Here is an 18,395-nt window from a genome sequence, read left to right as displayed (position 1 = left end):
ATCACCAAGGGCTCCCGTGACAGAACAGGTACTGTATCTACATCACCAAGGGCTCCCGTGACAGAACAGGTACTCCATCTACATCACCAAGGGCTCCCGTGACAGAACAGGTACTCCATCTACATCACCAAGGGCCTCGTGACAGAACAGGTACTGTATCTACATCACCAAGGGCTCCCGTGACAGAACAGGTACTGTATCTACATCACCAAGGGCTCCCCGTGACAGAACAGGTACTCCATCTACATCACCAAGGGCTCCCGTGACAGAACAGGTACTCCATCTACATCACCAAGGGCTCCCGTGACAGAACAGGTACTGTATCTACATCACCAAGGGCTCCCGTGACAGAACAGGTACTGTATCTACATCACCAAGGGCTCCCGTGACAGAACAGGTACTGTATCTACATCACCAAGGGCTCCCGTGACAGAACAGGTACTGTATCTACATCACCAAGGGCTCCCGTGACAGAACAGGTACTGTAGGCAGAGACAAAGATTCTGGTTGGCATAAAATGTTGCAAACTGAGTTGTGGACTACAGTGGGGGGAACAAGTATCTGATACACTGCCGATTTTTCAGGTTTTCCTACTTACAAAGCATGTAGAGGTCTGTCATTTTTATCATAGGTACACTTCAACTGTGAGAGACGGAATCTAAAACAAAAATCCAGAAAATCACATTGTATGATTTTTAAGTAATTAATTTGCATTTTATTGCATGACTTAAGTATTTGTTCACCTACCAACCAGTAAGAATTCCGGCTCTCACAGACCTGTTAGTTTTTCTTTAAGAAGCCCTCCTGTTCTCCACTCATTACCTGTATTAACTGCACCTGTTTGAACTCGTTACCTGTATAAAAGACACCTGTCCACACACTCAAACAGACTCCAACCTCTCCACAATGGCCAAGACCAGAGAGCTGTGTAAGGACATCAGGGATAAAATTGTAGACCTGCACAAGGCTGGGATGGGCTACAGGACAATAGGCAAGCAGCTTGGTGTGAAGGCAACAACTGTTGGCGCAATTATTAGAAAATGGAAGAAGTTCAAGATGACGGTCAATTACCCTCGGTCTGGGGGCTCCATGCAAGATCTCACCTCGTGGGGGCATCAATGATCATGAGGAAGGTGAGGGATCAGCCCAGAACTACACGGCAGGACCTGGTCAATGACCTGAAGAGAGCTGGGACCACAGTCTCAAAGAAAACCATTAGTAACACATGGTCATGGATAAAATCCTGCAGCGCCGTCATGGATTAAAATCCTGCAGCGCACGCAAGGTCCCCCTGCTCAAGCCAGCGCATGTCCAGGCCCATCTGAAGTTTGCCAATGACCATCTGGATGATCCAGAGTAGGAATGGGAGAAGGTCATGTGGTCTGATGAGACAAAAATAGAGCTTTTTGGTCTAAACTCCACTCACCATGTTTGGAGGAAGAAGAAGGATGAGTACAACCCCAAGAACACCATCCCAACCGTGAAGCTTGGAGGTGGAAACATCATTCTTTGGGGATGCTTTTCTGCAAAGGGGACAGGACGACTGCACCGTATTGAGGGGAGGATGGATGGGGCCATGTATCGCGAGATCTTGGCCAACAACCTCCTTCCCTCAGTAAGAGCATTGAAGATGGGTCGTGGCTGGGTCTTCCAGCATGACAATGACCCGAAACACACAGCCAGGGCAACTAAGGAGTGGCTCCGTAAGAAGCATCTCAAGGTCCTGGAGTGGCCTAGCCAGTCTCCAGACCTGAACCCAATAGAAAATCTTTGGAGGGAGCTGAAAGTCCGTATTGCCCAGCGACAGCCCCGAAACCTGAAGGATCTGGAGAAGGTCTGTATGGAGGAGTGGGCCAAAATCCCTGCTGCAGTGTGTGTCAAACCTGGTCAAGACCTACAGGAAACATATGATCTCTGTAATTGCAAACAAAGGTTTCTGTACCAAATATTAAGTTCTCCTTTTCTGATGTATCAAATACTTATGTCATGCAATAAAATGCAAATTAATTACTTAAAATCATACAATGTGATTTTCTGGATTTTTTGTTTTAGATTCCGTCTCTCACAGTTGAAGTGTACCTATGATAAAAATTACAGACCTCTACATGCTTTGTAAGTAGGAAAACCAGAAAAATCGGCAGTGTATCAAATACTTGTTCTCCCCACTGTATGTCCTTCAAGTGTTTTAGAATCAAAGACAGGATCGGTATGGATGGAGAGATGGAGAGAAGCTTGGCATAGATGTTGCAAACTGAATTGTGGAATGACTGCATACAGTCTTTATGTCTCTCACACCATCACCTTTTATCACTCTCCATCTCTTACTCTTATGTCTCTCCCTCCACCCCTCTCTCTTTCTCCCTCTCTCTCCCTCCCTCCACCCTCTCTCTCTCTCTCCCTATCTCTCTCTTTCTCTCCCTATCTCTCCCTCCCTCCACCCTCTCTCTCTCCCTCTCCCTTTCTCCCTCTCTCCACCCTCTTTCTCTCCCTATCTCTCCCTCCCTCCACCCTCTCTCTCTCCCTCTCTCTTTCTCCCTCTCTCCACCCTCTTTCTCTCTATCCCTCTCTCCACCCTCTTTCTCTCTATCTCTCCCTCCCTCCACCCTCTCTCTTTCTCTCCCTATCTCTCCCTCCCTCCCCCCTCTCTCCCTATCTCTCCCTCCCTCCACCCTCTCTCTTTCCCTCCCTATCTCTCCCTCCCTCCACCCTCTCTCTCTATATCTCTCTCTCCCTCCACCCTCTCTCTTTCTCTCTGTACCGCTCTCTCTCTCTCTCTCTCTCTCTCTCTCTCTCTCTCTCTCTGTACCTCTCTCTCTCTCTCTCTCTCTCTTGTTTTCTAAATTTCCCACCCTCTGTCCTCTCTTCCTCCCTGTTCCCCCAGCTCTAGGCCTGCCCTCCCAGGTAGGAGAGGTGTGTCCAGTCATCCCATCCCTGGAGAAGTCTCTAGAGGAGATCATGGATCTGGCTGAGTCCGGCCTGCACTACACACAGATGCCTCACGTTATGGAGGTAGAGACTGGTTTATTGACAGGAGGCTGGTGGCTCCTTTAATTGGGGAGGACGGGCTTATATAATGGCTGGAACGGGAGTGAATGAATGAAATGGTATGAAAATCATCACACCTGGTCTCCATGAGGTTGATACAGGAAGGGCTCCAGTAAACAACGTTGTAAATAGCCGTCCTGCCCTGCCTGGTATAAGACATGGAAGACATGCTCCTGGTTCAGCATCCATTAACATAGACTCCTAAGCTCCTCTTGTGCAATAAACATTTATCATAAGGAAACTGAGATTGAAATATCACAAGCCCCTTTGTTCTCAAACAGCTGTTCTTCTTTTAAGGTAAAAAAAAAATTAAGGAATCAGATGCCAAAAGCATAAACTACGGGTGCAGTCAAAAACGGTTTAGCCCCATATCCAGTCAAAAACGGTTTAGCCCCATATCTAGGGCTTACCATGTCCATACTGCCAACCCCCCCCCGGTTTACCATGCCCATACTGCCAACCCCCCCGGGTTACCATGCCCATACTGCCAACCCCCCAGGCTTACCATGCCCATACTGCCAACCCCCCAGGCTTACCATGCCCATACTGCCAACCCCCCCGGGCTTACCATGCCCATACTGCCAACCCCCGGCTTACCATGCCCATCTGCCAACCCCCGGGCTTACCATGCCCATACTGCCAACCCCCGGGCTTACCATGCCCATACTGCCAACCCCCCGGGCTTACCATGCCCATACTGCCAACCCCCCAGGCTTACCATGCCCATACTGCCAACCCCCCGGGCTTACCATGCCCATACTGCCAACCCCCCGGGCTTACCATGCCCATACTGCCAACCCCGGACTTACCATGCCCATACTGCCAACCCCCGGGCTTACCATGCCCATACTGCCAACCCCGGGCTTACCATGCCCATACTGCCAACCCCCAGGCTTACCATGCCCATACTGCCAACCCCCCCGGGTTACCATGCCCATACTGCCAACCCCCGGGTTACCATGCCCATACTGCCAACCCCCGGGCTTACCATGCCCATACTGCCAACCCCCCAGGCTTACCATGCCCATACTGCCAACCCCCGGGCTTACCATGCCCATACTGCCAACCCCCCGGGCTTACCATGCCCATACTGCCAACCCCCGGGCTTACCATGCCCATACTGCCAACCCCGGCTTACCATGCCCATACTGCCAACCCCCGGGCTTACCATGCCCATACTGCCAACTCCCCGGGCTTACCATGCCCATACTGCCAACCCCCCAGGCTTACCATGCCCATACTGCCAACCCCCGGGCTTACCATGCCCATACTGCCAACCCCCCCGGGCTTACCATGCCCATACTGCCAACCCCCCCGGGCTTACCATGCCCATACTGCCAACCCCCCCGGGCTTACCATGCCCATACTGCCAACCCCCCAGGCTTACCATGCCCATACTGCCAACCCCCCAGGCTTACCTTGCCCATACTGCATGGTACATCAATTCATGTTCTTAATTCCTTGCTTTGATAGTGAAGTCATCATCACATTATCAGAGGTAATATTTCATAATAACATATTCTAAATAAATATAGCACAAATAAAGAAAATGGTTAATTTGTCTCCAACATACCAGCCCCTAAATGTGACTGTGGGGACACAACACCATTTCCAATAACCACTAGATGGAGCCAAAGGTCAATATATTGTCTGGAAGTGGCCATTAGTGGTGCAACAATGATGCAAAGAATCTTCCAATTGATGCAAAGAAAAGTCAGTGTTCCATGGAACGTCATTGTGTGTGTGTGTGTGTGAGTGTGAGACATTCCCCCCTGCTAATTCCTTTATATTTCGACAGTGGAGGCTGAACACCTTCCTCTTGAAGAACAAGGGAGGTCACTACTTTGATAAGTGACAAGATCACAGAATTCTTTGAATTGAACCTTAACTCTGTGACTTCAGTTGCCACTGTCTGGGAAGCTTTTAAGGCCACTTGAAGGGGTTGGATAATTAGTTTCTCATCAGCTGAAAAATGAAAACAATCAGAGAAAGTGTAAACTGTCCTTGGAGCTTAAAGGACTGGAGGAGGAACGTTTGTCAGACCCGTTGAACCTAGACTTGAGAACCTCCCTCCTGTCTACCAGGGCAGATCTACAGAAACTGGTACATGAGGAGACAGCTTTTGCTCTGAATTCTACAAATGCTTAAAAAAAACAGCTGTCCCCGATCCTTCTGAAATTATTTTGAATGAAGCACTAGAGTCCGAATCTATGCCCCGTCCATGTGCCGAGCCACTATCTCTCTGCTACCCAAGCCTGGTAAGGACCCTTTACAGCGAGGAAGTTTCCGCCCTTAAGTCTGTTAAAAACGGGACTATAAAATATTAGCCAAGACCCTCGCCCCTACGCTTAGAGACGGTAATCCCGTAAATAATTCATCTAGACCAGGTTGGGTTCATCCCAGGTCGTCTCTCCGAGAATGTTCTAGGCTCGCTCTCTTAAAAACCCCCGTTATAGCAGAATCCTTGGAGGCCTTCGGCGGGATAGAACGGCCGTACCTGTTTCATACGCTCACCTAGTTTGGCTTTGGTCCGATGTTGATTAGCTGGGTCAGGGGTCATTTTGTCTCCATGAGGTGTGAGACAGGGTTAGGGTTAAGTGCCTTGCTCAAGGGCACATCGGCAGATTTTTCACCTAGTCGGCTCGGGGATTAGAACCAGCGACCTTTCGGTTACTGGCACAACGGTCTTAACCACTAGAGCTATACGCTGACGACATCCTACTCACCCTTAGTAACCCTGCAATCTCCCTACCAGCAGTCTTGAGAAGGATTGACTCCTTTGACTCCCTCTCAGGATCAGCTGGAGTAAGAGTGAGGATATGCTTCTCAACCCACACACATTTCAGGCTGACTTAGTAGGTCCCCCCATTTCTTTTGGAAGACTAGTGGCATGAAGTATCTAGGAATTGATATAGTATCCCCCCCCATAACCAAGCTATTGCCCATAGAAAGTGGTCCTCTGTAGCTCAATTGGTAGAGCATGGCGCTTGTAACGCCAGGGTAGTGGGTTCGATCCCTGGGACCACCCATACGTAAAAATGTATGCACACATGACTGTAAGTCGCTTTGGATAAAAGCGTCTGCTAAATGGCATATTATTATTTATATTATATTCAGCCTAAATGGACCTAGAGTTGTCCAGGTCATCAGGGATGACATTTAAGAGATGGGGCAGAGCTGACATTTTGTAGATGAACGTATTACCTAGATTAGCATATGTCATCTCTTCCATCCCACTCCAGTTCCCACAGTCGTGGTTTAACGAGGTACAAACTCTCTCCTCGCAGTTCTTATGGATCAACCAGAAACCCAGGATAGGGGTTATAGGAAACTGACTGTACCTAGATTCACAGGTGGGCTGGGCGTCCCCGATGGATTCTTCTACTGCTTGTCTGTCACGATCGTTGAGAGACGGGTCAGACCAAGGTGTAGCGTGGTATGCAAACATGTTTATTAAATAATAAACACAAACCAACATAACGTGAAGTCCAAGGCTAACACAGGAACAAGCTCCCACAAACATAGTAGGCAACTGGGCTACCTAAGTATGATCCCCAATCAGAGACGACGAGCGACAGCTGTCTCTGATTGGGAACCACACCCGGCCAAACATAGAAACACAATACATAGATCCTAAACATAGAAAACATCACATAGATTCACACACCCTGACTCCACAAACAAGAGTTCCATACATCAGGGCGTGACATTGTCATATAATTCAAGATATCCCCTTACATGGGCTTACGAATCGGAAATAAGATATGCATCTGGGAGTGGTTAGAGGAGAGGATAATGTCACAACGCAGGTCTGTTTCCATGGCATCAATGTGTTACTGGCTCAAAGCCCCTACTGCCCTTGACAGTGTAATTATCAGGTTCTCACGTAGCATTGTTAAGATGCTGCCCAGAAGGTTGGGTGTTAAAGGTCCGTCTCTTCCATCCGGTCCCATCTGACATGACCCCCTGTTTAGAGCTCGGGGGGAAACACTTTGGATAATAGACCCTGTCATAGCCACGGTATTTCATCTATTGGTCAGATGGTTAAAGATGATATTCTATCCTTTTTCCCCAAGTGAAGGCAGGTTAGGGTTTGAGCGATTCTTCATTTTTACCGTACCGACGGTTTAAGGCAGTCGTATACAAGGTTGGTAAATAGGAAGATGCTGAACCTGCCTCTGGTACAGAGTTAGATCAGAACCTCAGGAAAGCTGCCTCCACGAGAGGAACTGTATCAGGCATTTATAGACTGTTTTTCCCCCCATCCCAAACGCATATTCCCCCATTCAGTTAGCATGGGAGCGTGACCTGAACACTTCTCCATAACAATGGGACACTATTTGGAGAAGGGGTCCGACCGCTTTAAAAATGTGTTAGGTATAAGATCATTCAGTACAAGGTATTCGTGGTCCTCTGTAGCTCAGCTGGTAGAGCACGGTGCTTGTAATGCCAGGGTAGTGGGTTCGATCCCCGGGACCACCCATACACAAAAATGTCTGCTAAATGGCTTATTATTATTATTATTATTATTATATTGTGTAGAGCCTATATCACCCCTGTACGTATCTCAAAGATGGATACAAATCTAACTTATGCAGGCACAACTGTGGTAGCAACGGCTCTTTACTTCACATGTTGTGGGAATGCCCTGCAGTGAAAACATTTTGGTCTGAAGTTGTTTGTTTTGTCTGAAATGTTTTATGTTGAATTTCCAAATGTGTCCATCTCATGTTTACTTGGTCAAAGCCCAGAAAATATACTGTCTAATGTTAAGAATCGTTTGTTATCATTGGGTTGCCGTTCAGTCAAGACAGTCATTCTTGTTAACTGGAAGGAACGGAAGCCAACCTGATTTTCTGTGGACCGCTGGCTGGAGGACTACTTAGCCCTTTATACATAGAACTGGTCTGCTCAAAGACGTCCATCTAGGTGAAATGGTCACTGGGACACTGTACGCAAGTTCTTGTACACATGAAAGTTTGAATCCTGTAGTCCATACCTGAATATCTGCCAATTAGAAATGTGTATGAAGTGGAAAGCTTGTAACTAATGCATTTGGCTCTTATATGATGTACTACTCATCCACCTCCCAGCCCCAGCCCCTCCCTCTCCCAGCTCTTCCTCTCCCAGCCCTTCCCCATCCCATCCCAGCCCCTCCCACTCCCAGCCCCTCCCACTCCCAGCCCCTCCCACTCCCAGCCCCTCCCTCTCCCAGATCTTCCCCTCCCAGCCCTTCTCAATCCCAGCCCCTCCCCCTCCCAGCCCCTCCCCCTCCCAGCCCTCAATCCCAGCCCCTCCCCCTCCCAGCCCCTCCCCCTCCCAGCCCTTCTCAATCCCAGCCCCTCCCCCTCCCAGCCCCTCCCCTCCCAGCCCTTCCTCCCAGCCCCTCCCCCTCCCAGCTCTTCCCCCTCCCAGCACTTCCCCCTCCCACCCCTCCCCCTCCCCCTCTCCAGCCCCAGCCCCTCCCCCTCTCAGCCCCAGCCTCTCCCCCCCCCAGCTTTTCCCCCTCCCTCTCCCAACTCTTCCCCCTTACAAGAGAGAAGAAAATGATTGAAAAGACAACATTCCTTAAACATTTGATATGAACATTTCCCCTGTCCTTGCTTATCCTCAGGTGGTGCTGCCCATGCTATGCAGCTACATGTCTCACTGGTGGGAGCACGGCCCAGAGAACAACCCTCCAGAGACGGCAGACAGCTGCTGCACTCACCTCACCTCAGACCACATGAATACTCTACTGGGCAACATCCTGAAGATCATCTACAATAACCTGGGGATTGATGAGGGGGCCTGGATGAAACGACTCGCAGGTAGAGACACACCTTTTACCTACCACAGGTCAAAATATATTTTGATTTGTTTAACACTTTTTTGGTTACTACATGATTCCATATGTGTTATTTCATTGTGTTGATGTCTTCACTATTATTCTACAATGTAAAAATAAAGAAAAATAAAGAAAAAACGTTGAATGAGTACGTGTGTCCAAACTTTTGACTGGTACTGTATTTTCTGGGTGACCTAAATATTGACTGGTTCTCACCAAGCAGTCCACTCAAAAAGAAGCTTCAAGCTGTAACTGATGCCTGCAATCTGGTTCAGGCTATCAGTCAACCTACCAGGGTATTTACAAACAGCACAGGAATGAAATCATCCACATGTATTGATCACATCTTTACTAATGCTGCAGAAATTTGCTTTAAAGCAGTAACCAAATCCATCTGATGTAGTGATCATAATATAGAACGACGTACTTGGAACATTTATGAAACCGTTTCATCTGGTTACTGATAGGCATGTGCCCATCAAGAAACGGACTGTTAGAACTGCCAAATCCCCATGGATAGATGATGAATTGAAAAACTGTGTGTCTGAGAGGGGTGAGGCTCAGGGATTGGCAAATTAGTCTGACAACACAGCAGATTGGCAAACATACAGTAAATTGAGAAATCACGTTACTAAACTAAAAAGACGATGTGTGCCCTCAGGCCTGGAGGAAGGCAAAGGTCATTCCGCTGGCCAAAAATAGCAGAGCCCCCTTTAATGGTTCAAAACAGCTGACCAATCAACCTGTTACCAGTGCTTAGCAAACTTTGTGGAAAAAATTGTGTTTTACCGGATACAGGTATTTTACAGAATACAAATTAACAACAGACTTTCAGCATGCTCGGCACTGTCACAAATGACTGATGATTGGCTGAAAGAAATTGATAGTAAAAAGATTGTGGGAGCTGTTTTGTTTAGACTTCAGTGTAGCTTTTTATATATCATTGATCATAACCTATTGTTGAAAGAATTGACGTGTTATGGATTTGCATCATCTGCCTTATTATGGATTGAGAGTTACCTATCCAATAGTACACAGAGGTTTTTTGTTAATGGAAGCCTCTCTAATACAAATTCAGTCGAGTGTGGTGTACCGCAGGGCAGCCGGCTAGGGCCATTATTGTTTTCTGTTTTTAATAATGACCTTCCACTGACCTTGAATAAAGCCTGCGTGTCTATGTACCCTGACGACTCAACCGTATACACATCGGCTGCAACAGTAAAATACATAACTGACACCATTAACATAGAGCTCCAGTCAGTTTTAGAATGGATAACTAGCAATAGGCTGGTGTTAAATATCTAAAAAACTAAAAGCATTGTTTTTGGGACAAATCACTCGCTCAACATTTACAGTGCATTCGGAAAGTATTCAGACCCCTTGACTCTTTCCACATTTTGTTACGCTACAGCCTTATTATAAAATGGATTCAAATCAAAATATATTTTATATTATAAAGTAGCCACCCATTGCCTTGATGACAGCTTTGCACACTCTTGGCATTCTCTCAACCAGCTTCACCTGGAATGCTTTTCCAACAGTCTTGAAGGAGTTCCCACATATGCTGAGCACTTGTTGGCTGCTTTTCCTTCACTCTGCGGTCCGACTCATCCCAAACCATCTCAGTTGGGTTGAGGTCGGGGGATTGTGGAGGCCAGGTCATCTGATGCAGCACTCCATCACTCTCCTTCTTGGTAAAATAATCCTTACACAGCCTGGAGGTGTGTTGGGTCATTGTCCTGTTGAAAAACAAATGATAGTCCCACTAAGCCCAAACCAAAGGACACATTTCCACCGGTCTAATGTCCATTGCTTGTGTTCCTTGGCCCAAGCAGGTCTCTTCTTCTTATTGGTGTCCTTTAGTAGTGGTTTCTTTGCAGCAATTCGACCATGAAGGCCTGATTCACACAGTCCCCTCTGAACAGTTGATGTTGAGATGTGTCTGTTACTTTAACTCTGTGAAGCATTGATTTGGGCTGCAATTTCTGAGGCTGGTAACTCTAATGAACTTATCCTCTGCAGCAGAGGTAACTCTGAGTCATACATTCCTTTGGCGGTCCTCATGAGAGCCAGTTTCGTCATAGCGCTTGATGGTTTTTGCGACTGCACTTGAAGAAACGTTCAAAGTTCTTGAAATTTTCCGTATTGACTGACCTTCATGTCTTTATGGACAGTCAAATCTCTTTGCTTATTTGAGCTGTTCTTGCCATAATATGGACTTGGTCTTTTACCAAATAGGGCTATTTTCTGTATACCTCCCCTACCTTGTCTCAACACAACTTTTAACAAGGCACACCTGTTAATTGAAATGCATTCCAGGTGACTACCTCATGAAGCTGGTTGAGAGAATGTCAAGCGTGTGCAAAGCTGTCATCAAGGCAAAGGGTGGCTACTTTGAAGAATCTCAAATATAAAATATATTTTGATTTGTTTAACACTTTTTTGGTTACTATATGTGTTATTTCATAGTTTTGATATATTCATTATTATTCTACAATGTAGAAAATAGTACAAATAAAGTAAAACCCTGAAATGAGTAGGTGTTCTAAAACTTTTGACTGGTTCCGTATTTTATTTGTTGTTTTGTTTCCTGTTTGGACCCCAGGAAGAGTAGTAATTGGGGATCCTAATAAAATACTATACTAAAATTGTATGTTGATTGACGGGGAGGCCTGGATTGATTGACTGGTGGGTGGGTGGGTGGATGGGTGGATGGGTGCGTGGGTGGATGGGTGGGTGGGAGGGGTGGGTGGATGGGTGGGTGGGTGGGTGGGTGGATGGGTGGATGGGTGGGTGGGTGGATGGGTGGGAGGGTGGATGGGTGGGTGGGTGGGTGGGTGGGAGGGTGGGTGGGTGGGTGGGTGCTCAGAAACACAGCGGTTACCCATTTACCACTTTACTTGTCTTAAACCCTTCTATGCCGTAGGATCGTAGGCCACCCACATGGCCAAGCAGTTAATCATACTGTATATGTGCTGTTACTGCATGTGGTGGTGATCATATGTTGATGTCACACAACACAGCAACTAAAATGCATTGTTTCAATAAGAAAACAAACTGGAAAATCATCCAATGAAACACCACCATCATTGTTTCAATATGAAAACAAACTGTAAAATCATCCAATGAAACACCATCATCATTGTTTCAATATGTAAACAAACTGTAAAATCATCCAGAGTGAAACACCACCATCATTGTTTCCCACCAGTCTCTCTCTCTAACTGTCCTTCTCTATTCTGTCCCCACCTCCAGTGTTCTCTCAGCCAATCATTGGTAAGGCGAAGGCGGGGCTGTTGAAGACCCACTTCCTGCCGCTGATGGAGAAGCTGAGGAGGAAGGCAGCCACTGTGCTGCTGGATGAGGAACAGATGAAGGCCGAGGGACGAGGGGAAATGTCTGAGGCTGAACTACTCATCCTGGATGAGTTCACCATCCTGATCAGAGACCTCTACGCCTTTTATCCGTTACTCATCCGCTTCGTTGACTACAACAGGTAACTAGACATTCTGCCTCCTCCTCCTCATCCTCTCTGTAGACTACAACAGGTAACTAGACATTCTGCCTCCTCATCCTCTCTGTAGACTACAACAGGTACAGTGGGGGAAAAAAGTATTTAGTCAGCCACCAATTGTGCAAGTTCTCCCACTTAAAAAGATGAGAGAGGCCTGTAATTTTCATCATAGGTACACGTCAACTATGACAAAAAAATCCAGAAAATCACAGATTTTTAATGAATTTATTTGCAAATTATGGTGGAAAATAAGTATTTGGTCACCTACAAACAAGCAAGATTTCTGGCTCTCATTCTTCTTTAAGAGGCTCCTCTGTCAATCAATCAATCAATCAATTTTATTTTATATAGCCCTTCTTACATCAGCTAATATCTCGAAGTGCTGTACAGAAACCCAGCCTAAAACCCCAAACAGCTAGTAATGCAGGTGTAGAAGCACGGTGGCTAGGAAAAACTCCCTAGAAAGGCGAAAGCCTAGGAAGAAACCTAGAGAGGAACCAGGCTATGAGGGGTGGCCAGTCCTCTTCTGGCTGTGCCGGGTGGAGATTATAACAGAACCATGCCAAGATGTTCAAAAATGTTCATAAGTGACAAGCATGGTCAAATAATAATCAGGAATAAATCTCAGTTGGCTTTTCATAGCCGATCATTAAGAGTTGAAAACAGCAGGTCTGGGACAGGTAGGGGTTCCATAACCGCAGGCAGAACAGTTGAAACTGGAATAGCAGCAAGGCCAGGCGGACTGGGGACAGCAAGGAGTCACCACGGCCGGTAGTCCACGCGCTGGTCCTAGGGCTCAGGTCTCTCAGTTGGCTTTTCATAGCCGATCATTAAAGAGTTGAAAACAGCAGGTCTGGGACAGGTAGGGGTTTCGTAGCCGCAGGCAGAACAGTTGAAACTGGAATAGCAGCAAGGCCAGGCGGACTGGGGACAGCAAGGTGTCATCAGCCCGGTAGTCCTGACGTATGGTCCTAGGGCTCAGGTTCTCAGAGAGAAAGAGAGAACGAGAGAATTAGAGAGAGCATACTTAAATTCACACAGGACACTGGATAAGACAGGAGAAGTACTCCAGGTATAACCAACTAACCCCAGCCCCCGACACATAAACTACTGCAGCATAAATACTGGAGGCTGAGACAGGGAGCGGTCCCGGAGACACATGTGGCCCCCATCCGAAGAAACCCCGGACAGGGCCAAACAGGAAGGATATAACCCCACCCACTCCGCCAAAGCACAGCCCCCGCACCACTAGAGGGATATCCCCAACCACCAACTTACAATCCTGAGACAAGGCCAGTATAGCCCACAGAGGTCTCCACCACAGCACAAAACCAAGGGGGGCGCCAACCCAGACAGGAAGATCCGTCAGTAACTCAACCCACCAAGTGACGACCCCTCCCAGGGACGGCATGAAAGAGCACCAGCAAGTCAGTGACTCAGCCCTGCAACAGGGTTAGAGGCAGAGAACCCCAGTGGAGAGGGGAACCGGCCCGGCAGAGACAGCAAGGGCTGTTCGTTGCTCCAGCCTTTCCGTTCACCTTCACACTCCTGGGCCAGACTACACTCAATCATATGACCTACTGAAGAGATAAGTCTTCAGTAAAGACTTAAAGGTTGAGACCGAGTCTGCGCGTCTCTCACATGGGTAGGCAGACTGTTCCATAAAAATGGAGATCTATAGGAGAAAGCCCTGCCTCCCGCTGTTTGTTTAGAAATTCTAGGGACAATTAGGAGGCCCTGCGTCTTGTGACCGTAGCGTACGTATTGGTATGTACGGCAGGACCAACTCGAAAGATAGGTAGGAGCAAGCCCATGTAACGCTTTATAGGTTAACAGTAAAACCTTGAAATCAGCCCTTGCCTTAACAGGAAGCCAGTGTAGGGAAGCTAGCACTGGAGTAATATGATCAAATTTCTTGGTTCTAGTCAGGATTCTAGCAGCCGTATTTAGCACTAACTGAAGTTTATTTAGTGCTTTATCCGGTAGCCGGAAAATAGAGCATTGCAGTAGTCTAACCTAGAAGTAACAAATGCATGGATTAATTTTTCTGCATCATTTTTGGACAGAAAATTTCTGATTTTTGCAATGTTACGTAGATGGAAAAAAGCTGTCCTTGAAACAGTCTTGATATGTTCGTCAAAAGAGAATCAGGGTCAAGAGTAACACGAGGTCCTTCACAGTTTTATTTGAGACGACTTTACAACCATCTAGATGAATTGTCAGATTTAACAGAAGATCTCTTTGTTTCTTGGGACCTAGAACAAGCATCTCTGTTTTGTCCGAGTTTAAAAGTAAAAAGTTTTCAGCCATCCACTTCCTTATGTCTGAAACACAGGCTTCTAGCGAGGGCAATTTTGGGGCTTCACCATGTTTCATTGAAATGTACAGCTGTGTGTCATCCGCATAGCAGTGAAAGTTAACATTATGTTTTCGAATAACATCCCCAAGAGGTAAAATATATAGTGAAAACAATAGTGGTCCTAAAACGGAACCTTGAGGAACACCGAAATGTACAGTTGATTTGTCGGAGGACAGACCATTCACAGAGACAAACTGATATCTTTCCGACAGGTAAGATCTAAACCAGGCCAGAACTTGTCCGTGTAGACCAATTTGGGTTTCCAGTCTCTCCAAAAGAATGTGGTGATCGATGGTGTCAAAGGCAGCACTAAGGTCTAGTAGCACGAGGACAGATGCAGAGCCTCGGTCTGACGCCATTAAAGGTCATTTACCACCTTCACAAGTGCAGTCTCAGTGCTATGATGGGGTCTAAAACCAGACTGAAGCATTTCGTATACATTGTTTGTCTTCAGAAAGGCAGTGAAGTTGCTGCGCAACGAGCTTTTTCTAAAATTTTTGAGAGGAATGGAAGATTCGATATAGGCCGATAGTTTTTTATATTTTCCGGGTCAAGGTTTGGCTTTTTCAAGAGAGGCTTTATCACTGCCACTTTTAGTGAGTTTGGTACACATCCGGTGGATAGAGAGCTGTTTATTATGTTCAACATAGGAGGGCCAAGCACAGGAAGCAGCTCCTTCAGCAGTTTAGTAGGGATAGGATCCAGTATGCAGCTTGAAGGTTTAGGAGGCCATGATTATTTTCATCATTGTGTCAAGAGATATAGTACTAAAACACTTAAGTGTCTCTCCCGATCCCAGGCCCTCGCAGAGATGTGCAGATCCAGGACAGCTAAGCCCTGGAGGAATACGCAGATTCAAAGAGGAGTCCGTAATTTGCTTTCTAATGGTCATGATCTTTTCCTCAAAGAAGTTCATGAATTTATCACTGCTGAAGTGAAAGCCATCCTCTCTTGGGGAATGCTGCTTTTTAGTTAGCTTTGCAACAGTATCAAAAAGAAATTTTGGATTGTTCTTATTTTCCTCAATTAAGTTGGAAAAGTAGGATGATCGAGCAGCAGTGAGGGCTCTTCGGTACTGCACGGTACTGTCTTTCCAAGCTGTCCTCCACTCGTTACCTGTTGTCACGATCGTCGTAGAGAGTAGACCAATGCGCAGCGTTAGTTGCAAACATACTTAAACTTTATTATCTTTAGTGATAATATGAACAACAAAACAACAAACGAAACGTGCAGTCCTACGGTTAACACAACCAACACGGAAACAAACCAAACGGAAACAAGATCCTGTAGTGTATTAAAATTATGTCTTTGTTAAATGTTTTTCATGAAGAAATGGAATGTTGGTTATGTTAGTAGCATGAGGGAATGTTTTGCGTGTAACGCCACATCCAGCAGACCGGAAGTGTCTTGGAGACTGGGGATTGGCCAGAAGAGGTCAGCTTCGTTGTTTATAAATAGGGGGGTTAAACGAAGAAGAAGTCAGAACGGCCATGGCAATCGGGAGCCGTTCTCCGACACCGCGGGTCTGTACCTATGCTGTAATCTCGTGGTTTTAATAAAGGCCTTTGAACACGATACAGACTAAGGGGATTCTTTGATCGACAGCAATACCCACCAGCATTCGACACGATACCACAATCCCACAAACACTATGGGAAAACAGACTGTTTAAATGTGGTTCCCAATCAGAGACAACCAGCCACAGCTGACACTCGTTGCCTCTGATTGAGAACCACACTGGCCAACATAGAACTAGAACACATAGAATATACAACACAGAACTCAAACACATAGAATCTACACACCCTGGCTCAACATATAGAGTCCCCAGAGCCAGGGTGTGACACCTGTATTAATGGCACCTGTTTGAACTTGTTATCAGTATAAAAGACACCTGTCCACAACCTCAAACAGTCACACTCCAAACTCCACTATGGCCAAGACCAAAGAGCTGTCAAAGGACACCAGAAACAAAATTGTAGACCTGCACCAGGCTGGGAAGACTGAATCTGCAATAGGTAGGCAGCTTGGTTTGAAGAAATCAACTGTGGGAGCAATTATTAGGAAATGGAAGACATACAAGACCACTGACAATCTCCCTCGATCTGGGGCTCCACGCAAGATCTCACCCCGTGGGGTCAAAATGATCACAAGAACGGTGAGCAAAAATCCCAGAACCACACGGGGGGACCTAGTGAATGACCTGCAGAGAGCTGGGACCAAAGTAACAAAGCCTACCATCAGTAACACACTACGCCGCTAGGGACTCAAATCCTGCAGTGCCCGACGTGTCCCCGTGCTTAAGCCAGTACATGTCCAGGCCCGTCTGAAGAGTGCATTTGGATGATCCAGAAGAGGATTGGGAGAATGTCATATGGTCAGATGAAACCAAAATATAACTTTTTGGTAAAAACTCAACTCGTCGTGTTTGGAGGACAAAGAATGCTGAGTTGCATCCAAAGAACACCATACCTATTGTGAAGCATGGGGGTGGAAACATCATGCTTTGGGGCTGTTTTTTCTTGCAAAGGGACCAGGACGACTGATCCGTTAAAGGAAAGAATGAATGGGGCCATGTATCGTGAGATTTTTGAGTGAAAACCTCCTTCCATCAGCAAGGGCGATTGAAGATGAAACGTGGCTGGGTCTTTCAGCATGACAATGATCCCAAACACACCGCCCGGGCAAGAAGGAGTGGCCCGTAAGAAGCATTTCAAGGGTTCCTGGAGTGGTCTAGCCAGTCTCCAGATCTCAACCCCAGTAGAAAATCTTTTGGGAGGGAGTTGAGTCTGTGCTTTAGTGACAGCCCCAAAACATCACTGCTCTAGAGGAGATCTCATGGAAGGAATGGGCCCAAAATACCAGCAACAGTGTGTGAAAAAACCTTGTGAAGACCTGAAACTTGTTTGACCTGTGTCATTGCCAATAAAAAGGAGTATATAACAAAGTATCGAGAAACTTTTGTTTATTGACCAAATACTATTTCCACCATAATTTGCAAAATAAAAATTCATTAAAAATCCTACAATTGTGATTTGGATTTTTTTCCTCATTTTGTCTATCTTAGTTGACGTGTACCTATGATGAAAATTACAGGCCTCTCATCTTTTTAAGTGGGAGAACTTGCACAATTGGTGGCTGACTAAATACCCCCACTTTCCCCCACTGTAACTAGACATTCTGCCTCCTCATCCTCTCTGTTGACTACAACAGGTAACTAGACATTCTACCTCCTCCTCATCCTCTCTGTAGACTACAACAGGTAACTAGACATTCTGCCTCCTCATCCTCTCTGTAGACTACAACAGGTAACTAGACATTCTGCCTCCTCCTCCTCATCCTCTCTGTAGACTACAACAGGTAACTAGACATTCTACCTCACTCCTCCTCATCCTCTCTGTAGACTACAACAGGTAACTAGACATTCTGCCCTCCCTCCTCCTCATCCTCTCTCTAGCAGACTTCCAACTGGTAACTAGACAATCTACCTCCTCCCTCCTCATCCTCTCTGTAGACTACAACAGGTAACTTCTGAGACATTCTGCCTCCTCATCCTCTTTGTAGACTACAACAGGTAACTAGACATTCTGCCTCCTCATCCTCTCTGTAGTTTACAACAGGTAACTAGACATTCTGCCTCCCTCATCCTC

At 46.5% G+C, this 18,395-nt stretch overlaps 1 protein-coding gene across 1 annotated transcript in view; it reads left to right on the top strand.

The window, feature by feature from the left end:
- The window catches only part of LOC121563437 (ryanodine receptor 2-like), a gene marked incomplete at both ends in the record, with an annotated part of 114,373 nt that extends 102,005 nt beyond the window's left edge, over window positions 1-12,368 (top strand). The window contains 3 exon segments of the mRNA XM_045218533.1: window positions 2,882-3,009; window positions 8,660-8,855; window positions 12,128-12,368. Coding sequence (XP_045074468.1) covers window positions 2,882-3,009; window positions 8,660-8,855; window positions 12,128-12,368 — 565 coding nt within the window.
- Between the last annotated feature and the right edge of the window lie 6,027 nt (window positions 12,369-18,395).

The sequence above is a fragment of the Coregonus clupeaformis genome, unplaced genomic scaffold (assembly GCF_020615455.1).
Source record: "Coregonus clupeaformis isolate EN_2021a unplaced genomic scaffold, ASM2061545v1 scaf1632, whole genome shotgun sequence".
In the NCBI taxonomy this organism is placed as follows: domain Eukaryota; kingdom Metazoa; phylum Chordata; class Actinopteri; order Salmoniformes; family Salmonidae; genus Coregonus; species Coregonus clupeaformis.
The sequence above is the reverse complement of the archived record's forward strand: the minus strand, read 5'-3'. Positions and strand labels throughout refer to the sequence as shown.